At 36.7% G+C, this 15,056-nt stretch overlaps 1 protein-coding gene across 4 annotated transcripts; it reads right to left on the bottom strand.

Annotated features, from left to right (window-relative positions):
* Positions 1-5,904: 5,904 nt before the first annotated feature.
* LOC132632149 (uncharacterized) lies at positions 5,905-14,130 on the bottom strand. Of its 4 annotated transcripts, none has more exons than XM_060347985.1 (16): positions 13,712-14,130; positions 13,555-13,605; positions 12,906-13,142; positions 12,713-12,811; positions 12,563-12,618; positions 12,336-12,447; positions 10,585-10,743; positions 10,157-10,414; positions 8,937-9,149; positions 8,653-8,853; positions 8,444-8,569; positions 7,915-8,223; positions 7,699-7,797; positions 7,105-7,601; positions 6,961-6,993; positions 5,905-6,252 (listed from the first exon to the last, which is right to left on the bottom strand). In XM_060347985.1, coding segments are annotated over exons 1-16 (2,586 nt in total). In that variant the 5' UTR covers positions 13,847-14,130; the 3' UTR covers positions 5,905-6,251. The 4 variants fall into 4 exon arrangements, with proteins under 4 accessions (XP_060203968.1, XP_060203967.1, XP_060203970.1 ...); XM_060347984.1 differs by having other exon boundaries at positions 5,905-6,257; positions 13,712-14,127; XM_060347987.1 differs by having other exon boundaries at positions 5,905-6,257; positions 12,906-13,136; positions 13,712-14,127.
* Positions 14,131-15,056: the final 926 nt, after the last annotated feature.

The raw sequence follows: 15,056 nt of genomic DNA, 5'->3' as shown, positions 1-15,056 counted from the left end.
TAATGGGACCAGACCAGTAAATCATAACAAACCAATAAAGAATGTGGATGTTCTGTTCTAACTAAATGTATCTTAATGCATATTCAGGTTTTAAAATGTTGCAAATTTACCTCTGTCTGTTAGTATTTGCACTTACAAAGTTGTGCAATTTGACACATCCTACGATGCACCAGTAGATAAAATATAAAAACAATATCAGCCCTTTATGAGCATGCTTTGTTTCTGCGAATGTATGATCTGTTTCTTTCCCAGCGTTACTGCTTTGCTGACGTTAAGTTCAATTTGGTTGCCAATATGCGGAGTTTGAACTTGTCACACCCCGACTGTACAAGGGTGTGATGGGCACCCGACCCCATATCTGGAGCCGAGCGAACCCGCTGACTCTTATTACATATGTAAACTCTTGAATCAATTAAGAATAAAATACATAGTGAGTTGTTCCTTTTTTTTCTTTTTTTTTTTAAGTAAAGTCTATCGTCATATATGGCCCGTAACATGAAACATAATGACATATCGACGGGCGAAGCCGTCTACAAGGCTGACACTCTGTACCCACGACTCTGTCTGCAAAGTCTCTAACATCAAACAAACATCATGGCTCTTATACTCTGACTCGGCAGCACTCCAGACCAAGTGGAGCCTGCCAACTCCGCTGGAACATCTTCTATGATAACTGTGGCTCATCTGAGTGTACCTGCGCGGCATGAACGCAGCCCCCGAAGAAGAGGGGTCAGTACGAGTAATGTACTGAGTATGTAAAGCATGAATAGTAACATAATAAAGGAATATACAGTATGAATAATAACGGAATAGACATATGGAGCTTATTCTGGGACAGATGTAACCTGTACATATGAATGCCTTTCTGCGGATGCCATGCATGCTTAGTTTCTTATTCAGAAAAACGGTGCTTCTTATTTACATATACAGAAAACAGAACATTTCAGAAAACAGAACATTTCAGAAAACGGTGTTCTTTATTTACATTCACAGACGCCGAGTAAATCGGCTCTCCCACCCCCCTCCCCAACAGTGTCCCAACATATTATATATATATATATATATATATATATATATATATATATATATATATATATATATATATATATATATATATATATATATATATATATATATATATCACATGTACAGACGCCGTATCCGGCTCTCCCATATCCCGCGTCCGGGCATCCCGCGTCCGGGACGAAATCCAGCTGAATCAGGTGGTGATATAACAGTGGCCCTTCCCCTTTTCCCCATATACATATACATATACATATACATATTCACATTCATATGCATATGTCATACAATTGGCATGCATGAGAGCCCAAGGAAAGCCATGTGTCCATCGGAGTGACGTAAGGTCGGTGACCTCCGATTACATTATGGAATAATCATGGTCACTTTGTCTCACCTTGAAGGAACGAGTATTTTAAGGCGAGACTACCAACGGAAAATAGCCTTAAGAGAGAGCATAGAATGAAATCATGGACATTATAACCGCCAACTCATATGCTTTGAAGTCTTTTAGAAACTAGTGTCATGGCTAAAGAATAGAATTGAGGTTCAAGAACTAGTATAACACTTTCACATTCACATTAGATTCTTAGCTCAAGACTCTTAGTCATGGAATCATGCTTGTCGTACTTATCATAGGCATATCCTCTTTCTTAACATCATCATTATCATTATCATCATAGGAGTATTCTCGTTAGCATAGTTACAGTACTTGTCATTCGGTGAACGGAATAAGGATCAAAAGTTTTCTTTGGATTCTGCTTCGAAATAGATCAAACGGAACAATAAGGAAAATCCGAGGACAATGGGCCCACCTCGGGTCAAATGAGGCGGCGTACCAAATTTACGTACATTACACTTCACGACGTCACTTGTGAGGGTTTTAGGGTAGTCGGATCTCATTGGTGCAATTTCTAGTTGTTTAGGTAGTTTCCCGACATTTGATAACATTTTGAATTCAATCTTATTGAATGAAAAAGGGCCAAATTCAATTTCGGATTTCTAGGGATAGAATCGTCCCCGAGGCCCGTATCCAATCCTATTACATCTAAGATATGCCAAAGAAAGAAGGGTAAAGCCTTACATACCTTTTCCGCTCCTTATGCAACTCCAATTTCACGTTCCAAATCCGCCAAAATCTATAAATTGGTCATGTTTACCAAAACTTGATTAGAGCCTTTAGAAGTTGATTCTTTAAAGTAACACTTTGTCTGCCGAAATTTCGGCAGCATTTCCCCTGTAAATGCACCATCCCCGAGAATACGGCTCGGCCCCAAATCGACAACAACAATCCGGGAATTTGACCCGGCCACAATATCAACAACAATGACAACAATCATACCAACAATTTCAATAATTTTACTCAAAACACCTTCTAACATTAATAACTCGTTTCACATAATTCAACGGCGTTTTGTTTAGATTCCAACCAACTACCACAACATAATCCGCAACCTTCCAAATTAAATGAAACATCAATAACACATTTCTTACCTTTAACTTCAAGAACCACATCAACAATCTACACATCGACGACTTCATTTCAAACTACCAAACCATCATTTTCATCATAGAATCCACATTAACAACAATTAGAATATCAAATAAAATCAATTTACCATAGCTACCAAAACAGCCCCTTAGTCGGCCACAACTACATCATGCATATTTCCATGGATTTTCATTTTTTTCATGCATTACAACAACAACCAACCTACTACATAAATTTAGTTCATTATACTTACATACAACAACACATACAAGGCCACACACACACCATGCTCGGCTACAACTTCAACATCCATATTTTCTTATGAATTCTATTCTTTCCCACATACTACAACATACCAAACCATTCATAACATAATCAAGGAGATGAATTCTTACCTTTCCTTCACAACTTCTCAACTTAGCTAAGGTTGGAGTTTTGCACCAAAGAGTAATTCTCTTGCTTCAACAATTATACCATGTTGGAGAGCATCTTTGAATTAGTAGAAATACTATGAGAAATGAATTTTTGGGGCAAGATTTTTGGTCTTCTCTTTCCCCTCCTTCTTGGCCGAATTGGCCCCTCCTCTTTCTCCTTCTTCTATATTTTTTTTTTCCTTTCTCTACAACTTCTTGATTTAAAAAGATGACCTCTCCTAACTATATATATATACTTGGCTTCTTCAAGCATGTGAGAAGCACATGCTCTCTTTATTCATTTATTCTTTTCTTCTTCTAGAGCTTTCATCCTTTTTCTTGAATTCTCTTAAATAAAAGATGACTTACTTGTTTCATTTTAGCCACCACTTCTTTATATATACACTTAGGCCCCTTAAGCAAGAATGTGGACACTTGGCCATCCTTTCTTTCTCTAGAGAATTCCCCCCTTTTTTTTTTGAATTTTTCTTAGAATAAAAGATGACCTAATATCTTACCATGTACACTTTGGTCCCTCAAGAACTTTCTTGAATACCTTGTGAAATTCCCATTTTGCCCCTCGACTTTCCTCAATATTACCATTTACCATTTTGAAATTTCTCCTTTTTGCCCTTAACCTTTCTCAATATTTCCGTCCAATAATATTCATAAATGATATTCATAACTAACTTGTGCACAAAAAATTTTTGAAAATGGTCTAGCCTTTAACTTTCCACGACGACTTTGAAATATCCAAACGTGCAAAATACGGGCTATAACAGAACTAATCAAATTTGGATTATAAAACAAAGTCTATGTCTTAAGGAAAAGTTATGCCTTATGGGGCATACTTTTAGTTATGCCTTAACTAAAAGTCTGCCCCATAAGGCATAACTAGGAAATGACTTTTAGTTAAGGCTTACCTAAAAGTTTGCCCATTAAAAGTTTGACCATAAGTATGCCGGATCCGACATAAACTTGTGAAGGAATTACCAAGGTTATGCTGGATCCGGCATACTTATGCCAAGTCTACCCATAAGGCATAAGTATGCCGAATCCGGCATAACTTTTTTAATTCTTTAATAAGTGTATGCCGGTGGGGGCATAGCGAAATTTAAACTCTGCCTTGCGAATTTTTTTAAAATTTTTGATTGAGTGGGGATTCGAACCTGAAACCTATGGGTTTTAGCCGAAGGGCAAAATTTAAAAATTTCAAATATGAGGGACAAAATTTAAAGACCACCCCATAAATTATCAGTACAATATTTTGTCCCCGCTAAGGCTCAACTCATGTCACATCATACCAAATAAGAATAAAAATAACTATAATAATGATAAGAGAAAAGACATGTTTTAACCCCTGAACTTGGCACGCAACTCACTTAAGCAACTAAACTTAAGTTGTATTATTTACCCCCTTTAACAACTTACGTTTCAATTATTTTCCACCCTAAAAAAATAATACCACTCTCACAATGGGAGGTGTATTACACTCGCGCCACGTTATTGCCACATCAATGCCACATCATTGCCACGTCGTTGCCACATCATTGCCATGTCAAAATTACCAACACTTCATTTTTTATTTTTATTTTATTATTTTTTCTCTTTCTCTTTCTTCTTCTTTCTCCTCGTCCTCACCCTACTTTTAACAATTACTACGCCGCTGCTACCGCCACTGCCGCCGCCGCCACCTCCGTCGCCACCACCGGAAAAAAAAATCATTATTATTATCAATCCAAAAAAAAAATCACCACCACCATCATCTCCCCCAACAAATTTCATCCAACTCCTTCTCAAATTAGTCCCACTTACACTTAAATTCGTCCAAATTGGTTGTTTTGATTGTTATTGTTAGCCATTATTAGCATTATTATTAGCAAACTCATTTCTTCCATAACCATTATTCCATAACTTTATTTTTGAAAGAAAATCAAAATCAAGAACGGTATCTTTAACCCACATCCACAACCACTACCATCATCTCCCCCAACAAATTTCATCCAACTCCTTCTCAAATTAGTCCCACTTACACTTAAATTCGTCCAAATTGGTTGTTTTGGTTGTTATTGTTGGCCATTATTATTATTATTATTAACAAACCCATTTCTTCCATAACTTTATTTTTGAAAGAACACAAATTTGGACGAAAATCAAATCAAAATCAAGATACTAAAAAATGGTGAAAATGAAAAGAAAAGAATGATGAGAATATAGAGAGAAAGAGGAATTTGTGAAGAAGAAGAAGGAAGGTGGTGGGGGCGGGGCTGTGAAGATGAAGAAGAAGAAGAAGCAGCTGTGGCGGGGGAGGGGGGGGGCCTGTGAAGAAGAAGCAGTTGTGGCTGGGGGAGGGGGGCGAGGTTGTGGCGGGGGGGGGGGGGGGGGGGGCTGTGAAGAAGAAGAAGAAGCAACTTTATTTTATTTTTTAATTTATAATAATAATATATTATGAGCGGGTTCACTTTTTTTGTTTTTCACTCTCTTAATTTTTTTATTTTTTTTTTTGCCACATCAGCATTTGGAGTGAAAAATAATTGAAACGTAAGTTGTTAGGGGGGTAAATAAATACAACTTAAGTTTAGTTGCTAAAGTGAGTTTTCGTGCCAAGTTCAGAGGTTAAAACATGCCTTTTCTCTAACGATAAGTCTTTATATTTTTACAAACATAATATGGACCATTCTGGGCAATGGGCATAACCCAGTTAACCATTTAAAAGCTCGGACCAATTTGTACTGCAAATATAACCCAAATTGACAGATAAATTTTTTAACAAAACGTAACAATTAATTGGCTTGAATTAGTTTTATTTGATATATCGATGATAAATATAAGAAAAAGTTTCTATTAATTTGATTCGATAATTAAACAAAGTATTAAAAAATGAATAAATGGAATAAGGTTCTGAAATGACCCACTCATGAAGCAAACATTAGGTGGGAAAACAACCCATTTTTTGACACCCCTAGCCGAGTCCAGCAATTAATCAAATTCAGAATGCAGATCTCTCATTGTTCTAATCGTTAATGTTCCACAAGATGCAATTTGCACATCAAAGCCATTGTGGACAATTTAATTGAACACTCCTAAGAGTTGATCAGTGGCTATGAAGCAGCAAGATCTCCAACAAAACGGAGGATGTATACTTAGATGAACAACTGTTTCCACTTGATATATGAAAGGGAACATTACGGTACATTCCAATTTGAAATTTAATAGAATTTATCCCTCTGAATAATTTCAAATGTAAATGATCAGCATCCAATATATGTCCTGCAACACCCATCAGCATCCAAAATCTGCCCAGCCATACTCATCAGCATCCAATATCTGCCCTGCCAGGCCAAAGATGACTTGTTAATCACCAAATAAACTGAAGGAACCGACGCAAGCAGCTAGCTTTGGGAAACCATAAATAAAGAAATTTATTTTATGGAATAACAGTAACAAATTTATCTTATGGAATAACAGTAACTAAGAGAGAGATTTGTGTTTCAGCAGCACAGAACTTCACCTGCCAAAACTTTACTTGAAAACACAATTCAGACAATATATAGTAGGAAACTTCACTCGAGAGTAACATCCACATCAGAACTTGAAGATTGTAAGCTTGGATCGTTCTATTAAACCTTTAAGCGCTTACCATCATTCCAAGTCAAATGTGCAGAAAAATTTCCATGGTGTAGGACGAAAATTCAAAAGCAAAAGTTCTGCTGATACAGAAGAACTGCCATTCAACATCTACTATCATTTTCATTTATTTTTTATTATTATTTTATTTTATTTTATTTTATTGGAACTGGCAACTTCAACCTCTATAATCATCATCATTTTTTTAGTATCATAGCTCTCTCTTGCATTCTCTAATAATCAATCCTTCAGCTTTCCTTTTCAATCCAAAAGGAAAGTGAAGTACTCAAAAAGGATCGAAGGTTTGTCAATTAAAATATAAACTTGCAACAATTGAGCAGGCAACAGCTCATAGATTTATAAAGAACACAAAATAAAACATTGTCCAAATTGTTTATGAACACTTACTATCTTCTGGAGCCTGATGAAATCCCAGCATTCCTGAAAACACAAAAAATAAATAAACAACACTTGGTATTAGATTCTCTTAATGGTGGCACTGGAAACAAAACAACAGCTCTTCAAAGTTCAAAACTTCTTGATAATAGATACCTGCCCTGTTTACTGACTAAATTTGCGCCAGGTCTCCCATGAGATGAAACCTTGTTTTGTAAACTACCCACGTCATTTTTGCCAGCATTAATTCCATTTCCAAGGGTCAATCGTACAGATGAGGCAGCTCTAGGTTCACCTGCATTTAGCTCCATCTGATCTCTTGGCTTTGTCAAAATTTTTACATTTGAGATGCCCCCAGTAACATTAAAAGAGGCCCCATTAGAAATCTGACTTTGAAGGTTGTCACTAGAATTTGCAGGTCTGACAACAGCATAGTCTTTGAAAACTGCCTTCTCAGATGTTGGTTCAACTGACGGTACCCTCTTCAAACGGTGATTTTGTGGCATAGGGGTGACTGCAATAGGAGGCAAAAGAGAGGAGTATGACGAAGGTGCTGCAGCTGCAGCAGCCACTTTAGCAGCTGCAGCTGTGGCTGCTATAATTTCTTGAGCACCTTCTCGAAGTTGAATGAAGTCTCCATCAATTACAAATAACTAAAAACGTAGAAAGATCAATTTAGTTACTGACAAAGCACCAGCTCACTACAGATCCGCTAAACAAAACATAAAGATAACACATAGATACACATACTTCAGGATGGTTTGCCACAAATTCATCAAGCTTCCCATACTTTTTTTTGTAGTCGTGCCAGTGCAAGGGGGCAAGCATTTTACCAAGTCTATTAGGAAGCTGCACATCAGGTCATGCATTAGGAATTGGAACCATAAATAGACACAAAAAGAACGACTATAGGCAAGAAGTCGCAGAAGCCAAGAACAGCTTCCACACCATTTAAGTATTACTAACCGTAGAACTAATCCTGATTCTACCAGCAGAACCAGGAGGAATTGTGCGCACTATGCAAGCCAGCAATGCCTTTTCGTCCAGGAGATTAACATCTACTGATTTACCAACTGCATATGCATTCTTCTGCCCTCCAGCAACATATGTTTCTGTCAACACAGTGCCTGAGAGGGTATCTGTCACTGACTCAGTTGAATTATGCACATTATTTGGAACTTCGGCCGATGATTTATCAACATTCGAACTAAATTCTCCCATTCTTAACCCTTGAGACTCTAGCATGTAATTAGCTGAAGAGTTGACATTGTTCACCTGCAGCATTGGCAACGAGTGCAAGATGATTCTGCTTGTTCGCATAGTCTAATCATCACCCCACCCCCCACCCCCCCACCCCCCACCCCCCACCCCCAAAAAAATACGAAAAAAAAAGAAAAGAAAAAGAAAACCTTCCACCAAACATAAACAACTTAAACACAAGTAGCACGCAATACTAATTTGGATGTCTGCCCCTTTCAGAGAAAGTTAGGAGTACCTCTGTCTCATTGTTATGTTCATGCGTATCCAATCTTAAAGCACCATTAAATTGAGAAGAGATTTGATGCAAAGTCTGCTGAGTCTGGACACCTGAGAGGTAATTCTTATCCACAGATTGAAGTTCCTAAAAATTATGGTAGACAAGAAATTAGACAAAACAGGAGAAAAATGCAGGTAACTGCAAGCAATAGATGTCTGTTGCTCAACCTGTCCCTCTTCACTTGAAGCTGGAACCACTGGATCCTGAGTTTCAATTCCTTGGTTCACATTGAGATCACCATAATCTGAACGAAGAGTTTGCCCATTGACAGTTGTTTCATGATCATACTGAGAATCTGATACTGGCAAGGTTGACTGAGGTTGCAGGTACTGATTGTGACTAGAGATCTGTGAATCCTCTGGTACAGCCTTGAACATCAAAGGAATAGCAATTTATCTTTCCAGTGTAAGCAAAAGTAACAGTGAGATCAAGACCAAGTTCTCCAATTTACCTGTTGGTTTGGCCAATGCTGAAGAGACGATACTGCCGGTACTGAGTGAAAATGCCCAACATGAGATTGAGGGACATGTGATGGTAAAGGAGGAGGAATACCCTGTTGATGCATTACATATGGATGCAGAGCGGCCATTTGTCCGGGTGGAAGGTAGGTTGTCATCCCGAGCAAGGACGAAGGAGCAACTGGCATACCATGTACATGATCCGACTGGTGGAACACCAGAAAAGAGAATATAAAATGTTGTGAGCACAGAAGCAAGGAAAATCAAAAGAGACTTAGAACATTGTATTTTCGTTCTCTTTTTTATTTTCCTTATGAGGGTGTGGAGGTGGGGTTAGGTTAATTATTAGGCATTTAGTGTCGCAACATCCATAGTCAGCAGCAGCTCCAGATAACATCCAAATATAGTGTATTATTGTTTTTCTTTAAACCAAACTCTTGGCAAGATTCGAGGAAAAAAGTTATATTGAGACCACAAGAAACATTGTTAAAGCTTTGCTCTCTTTTCTCAAGCTAATTAAGCCAGCCTTGATACACAAGACTACATCTCTCATGAGTATCCGTTGACCAAGTTAGAAGCGCAGGTACCTACAGCCTAGGCATAATTCATGGTTTTCTTTGCAAAGCATAATTCAAGGTTCAATTATCAAAAAAGCAATTGAACTTAGTTATTAATAAAACTACAAATTTTATGGGCAATAAGGAGTTAGAAATTCTGTTCATCAAATTAAAAAAATTCTAGTTCTTTGGCAGTCCTGGCTGGATTTTTACACAGACTATACAAAAATCCAATGTGCTCATAGCAAAAGACATAATGAAATTAAATGCTATAGAACAAAAGCAGCAATAACTAATAAGTTATTGCATCATAGACATAGTGAACTCATAACATACAGCATATGATTTGACCACGCTCAGTGTTAATTCAAATACAATATAATAAGACCAAAATGAGAATAAGCACCCATTTTCCAATTTCAGACCATTATCTCCAACTAAACTCTTCAGAAAACAAAATAACCTTAAGTATTGTTACGCCATGAATGACCAAGAAAAACAGACACATGAGGCACCTGCATAATACTTCTACAGCAAATCATCAAATCTTTACCATACCTCTTATTTTACAGTGCCTATAACATTGATAAACCAACAGAGTCTAGAAAATGTAGTTCTGGTCAAAAGAATAATGTGAACAGAACGGTGATTTGTACCTGAGTTGACACATTCCCAGTTGAAGCAAAAGATGGAGCATTTTCAACATTTCCATTTTGTAAGCCTATGGAACTTTCACCAGGTGTACTGCTTCCACTAGCATTAAGTTGGCTTCCATTGCTCTGCCCAAGGTGACTAGCATCTTTAGAATTCAGATTGGAGACTTGTGAACCATCAGAGTAAGTTCCACCTCTTGCCTCAGCCAATTCAAGTTGCAGCTGTTGCATGTGTATGTGCATTCGCTCCATCTCACCAAACTAATGGAAAAAAAAAAAGAATGTCAGTAGAAGCAGCTGCAATATACTCAGCACTTAAATCATTCCAATTAGGAGCATAATAAGTCAAACTAGGACCATATAATCAAGGATATTCCTAGTTAGAGAAAGTAAATCAACTAAAGTTGATGAATCATTCATCGCTGAAGCACCTGTCTTTGACAAGCAAGCCAAAGCTGGTTATATTGTTCTGTGCGCTCCCGTATTTCAGTTTGCTGCAAGGCATCAACTTCCTGAACACGAGTCATCCAAGCCTGGGCATCCCTTATTTGTTCCTCTTTGAACAGGATCGTTTCCTGAGCTATCCTATTCTGAAAAATAGCAGTGGCGACCATCAGTCAGAAAATGAAAATGACATACCACTTAAAGAGTCCAGAAATGGCAATATAACCATAGCCTTCTTACGCTACAACAAATGAAGAAGCTCCAACGCAAAATAAGATTTTAAAAATTAAAAACAGAATACCACGGCTCCCGTACTTTTTGAGTAAACATTTCACAAATTGAACACAAAAAAAAATGTTTGCAAAGCATTAACCAAGTTCTACATATCATATCGTCTACCCTAGAAAGTGGACTAGACATTCACGTAATATCGAGGTGAACAAACGTTGTTGATGCTCCCCAAGCCTAACACAATTTTAAGAAGCTGCAATTTTGAACTTATGTTACTTGAGAATTATAAAGTTGAAATTGGCTGGTACTTGATAAATTTAAGAAAACAAATTAAGAACTCCATGAAGAGAACTTAAACTACAAGAGAGTACACTTTAGGAAAACCAATAAGATAAGTATAAAGGGTCGACTGAACTTTATGTTTGTTGATGATGGTTTTAAAATGACAGGAACTTTAGGTTGCCCGTTCTTTCAAAGTTAAAATCATTCTTTCAGGTGTATATCTTTCACTTTTCTAACATTTAACAAAGAGTTAAAATCAACTCTTTGTTTTTTGAAAATGAAAATATGTTAGAGAAATACAGAACATGAAAAAAGAATTTCAATCAAAGTTGCAGAAGAACTTGAAAAAACAGTATTTCAAAGTTGAAACTTTTCTTCATCTTTTGCAGGAAGACAATTTTTTTTTATGACAGGGGAACCCTGCAGCCACTAACCTTCGGGTGCACATAGGGTAAACCCAGCTCCTGTGCAATATCTCGCAAACCACACAGGAGAGATAACCCGCACTAGGCAAGCCCCGTGCGACGAGCTCGACCCAGAAGGCAAATCCCCTATTGTCGTAGGCAGGGGGTCTCAAACCTGAGACCTCCATTATGAAAGCCCCGTGCTCAACCAACTGAGCCACCCTTATTTCATTAGCTAGTTCTTGACCCAAACACAAGTTTGCAAAAAAAAAAGTCGCAAAAAAATTAATTTAAAAAAAAAAAAAAAAAACAAGCGCAACCATTAATGTCTATGGGACTGTATTTCTCACCACACAAATCTCCTGAAGACCTTGGCTAGTTTTGTTGACTTCACGTCATATTCTATGACATATTTGTTTTTTTTACAAGTGAGGCTTGCATTGATAAGTGGCACCAAGCTGATGCATATTCAATGATTTATTGTGTTAACTTCAACTTAATACTACTACACTCATCCGAACCTAGTTTGATTACATTCAATCACAATCAAACCACCATGATTGGTTAACTGAACATAACTACACCAGAGTTTATGTTAAATTTCACAACCCATGGATAACATTCACAAACAACAGAGAACTGCACTCAATGAAGCACAAAGAAGAAACTCAATTAATAACATCAAAAGATTAACACAAGTCTTCATTACTAATAACATCAAAAGATGAACACAAGTCTTCATTAAAACTTTAAAAAGTAAAGAATCAGAAAGAAAAAAGGATCATTTTCATCATCCATCAGTCTAATAGGAAAAAAAGCACCTGTTCCTGCAATTCCATGAACTGACGCTCCTTCTCTTGAATATGCTCTTGGAGTTCATGAATTTGTTTAATATGCTGAGCTCTTTCTGCTTCAGAGTTGTCCCTCTCTCTCCTAAAAATTGGCAAGTCTTAAAGATTTTTTGATGAAGATAACTAGAGTGATAAAAATGCAAGACAACCACAATCCAAAAAAGTAGGTCTTCCTCATTTGTACAAAAACAAGCAACCTGTAAGTTTGTAGTTCTTTACTTTGTTCTCTAAGGAGATCCTCTTTTGCCCATGCCTGGAAAAGCAACGAAAAGGATTAGAATAAATAGAACATCAACTACACACCAAAAGAAACAAGAAATATAAAAGAGTTAGAATTATCAAACAACCGCTTCATTGTCCAGTCTAATTGCATGGAGTTCCCTTTCTTTCTCTTCCATCCTCCTCTCCAACTCATAGAAATTCTGGTCCCTTTCATGTATTTGCTCCTTGAGAAACATTAAACCAACAACTCAATCAGTAAACACATTAATGTCCTAAGCAATGTTCAAAGTATTTGTCAAAGACTATAGACTATAGTACCTGAAGCTTAACATTGGCATTAGCATGCTCTTTTATCTGAGCATCAAAACTATTCCGTATTTCCATAATCTCTGATCTTGCAATGAGCTGAGCCCGTAGTTCAGTCTCCATTTGCTGCAACTCATCTTTTTGTTTAACCACACTGAGCAATCTCTGTTGCAGAATATCATTTTTTGAAGCTCCATCAACAGTAATCGAACAGAAGTCCACATCAACCGGCTCTCTCCCTTGCTGCACCTTTGACAAAATCAAATCACCTTCATTACACTCTCATTCAGGTTACAAACCGCAATACACTACTTCTAGTTTTTGTAAGTTCATCGATAATGTTTTCTGTTAATTTAAAATCGTTAAATAACTAAGGCAAAAACTACTCCTAGTTTTCGTAAGTTCATCGATAATGTTTTCTGTTAATTTAAAATCGTTAAAATACTGAGGCAAATACTACTTCTAGTTTTTAGATGATGTTTTCTGTTAAATTTGAATCGTTACGTCCTACGCAAAATAGCAAATACTACTTCTAGTTTTCGCAAGTTCATCTATAATGTTTTCTCTTAATTTAACATCGTATGCAAAATACTAAGGCAAATACTACTTCTAGTTTTTGCAAGGTCATCGATAACATTTTCTCTTAATTTAAAATCATTACCTCGTATATGAGTCTCTCATCCGATTGACCTAATCTGGACCGTTCACTTTCCTACATTTTGATACAATCCACAAACAGTGTAATAAAATGAGATTACAACGTAACCTCTAGAGATCAGAAACAAATGCAATGTGAGTAAGTAAGGATTTAAAGTTACTTCGCTACTGGAATTTCGAACAGATTGCTCAGACACAGCACGCCACTCTTTACGAGCAGCCGCTTGAGACGACGACACCGGTAGAGCAACACCGCGTCCTGCGGCGGCGACACCTGTCGCTGCCGTGGCCTCCATTCACGAATCGTCCGTACGATTCCACTTCACTTGCAAAACCCTAAAAAAAAAAATATGGACCAAAATAGAAAGGGGAAAATAGCGCTAGAGTGAGAAATAGTAGTAAAATGGAGGTCAAAGTAAGTTTGAATGGGAAAGGATTGGATGATAGGAATGGGGAATGAGAATAAAATGTTGAGCAGCGTTTTCGTCTAGGATTTGGGGGTTTTTTTTGGAGAGTAGTAGAGGGGGTTTTTGGGAAGGAAAGGGGTTTTGAAGGGGACTGAAAAGTAAAAAGAGCAAGTCCTTGAGGACTGAGCAACTGTGCTAGTTAGTGAGTGGGAGAGACCATTTTTTGTCTTTCAAATATCACTGCAAATTTAACCATACCCTTTTTTTCTTTCTTTGACAAATATTGGAGGTGAAGTTTTTGGGGAAAAAAGTATTTGATGTGAAGTTGAATTATTTTGTGAAAGTTTAGTTATATTTGAACGTAAAGTTTACTTGTGGAAAAAAAAAAAAAGGGAAACTATTCCTAGAGATGTAAAGTTTTTCCAAAAAATAGAGAGGTTTTCTAACAAAAACATATATATATATATATATATATAATCACAATAATAATATACACATGATATGTAATTATGTTGTTATATCATGGTAAAAATGTACACATACATACACTAAATATACAATTGTGTTGATGAATTTTTTCCGTTGTTTATATATATTTTGTATGTCGTGTGTGAGTCATTTTATGACCTGTAATACATAAAAATACAAATAGCATACATTCAACATGCAACTATTCCACAACCAGACCACCGCCACAAAGGCTACCATATCGATCACCAAAAATTATCATAACCATTATTTCTTCAAGACCTTGCTCTTGCCAAAAAAAAAAAAAAAGTCCATTGAAAATTTAGTAGGAGTGCTAATAAGTGGTCCAAAGAAATTTTTCTACTTGGCCTCACTTTCTCGTCGTCCGTTGCAATTTAATAAAAAAAAATGTGGGCCCCATAATTCTAACATATATATATATCCGTTCCGAGCCCCATATATATTAAACAACAACTAATATTAAAAAAATAGTGCAAATTAATAATGTCAAAAAAAAAGTGCACCCCATATTAAAAAATCAAACAATATTCATGTAATTTCCCAAGTATTTCATTAAGTCAATAATGATGGATTCATTGCCACGTGCGTATTCGTAGCAAACACTAATATA

The sequence above is a fragment of the Lycium barbarum genome, chromosome 3 (genome assembly GCF_019175385.1).
Source record: "Lycium barbarum isolate Lr01 chromosome 3, ASM1917538v2, whole genome shotgun sequence".
NCBI classification, from domain to species: Eukaryota; Viridiplantae; Streptophyta; class Magnoliopsida; order Solanales; family Solanaceae; genus Lycium; species Lycium barbarum.
This window is presented reverse-complemented; position numbering and strand designations above follow the sequence as displayed.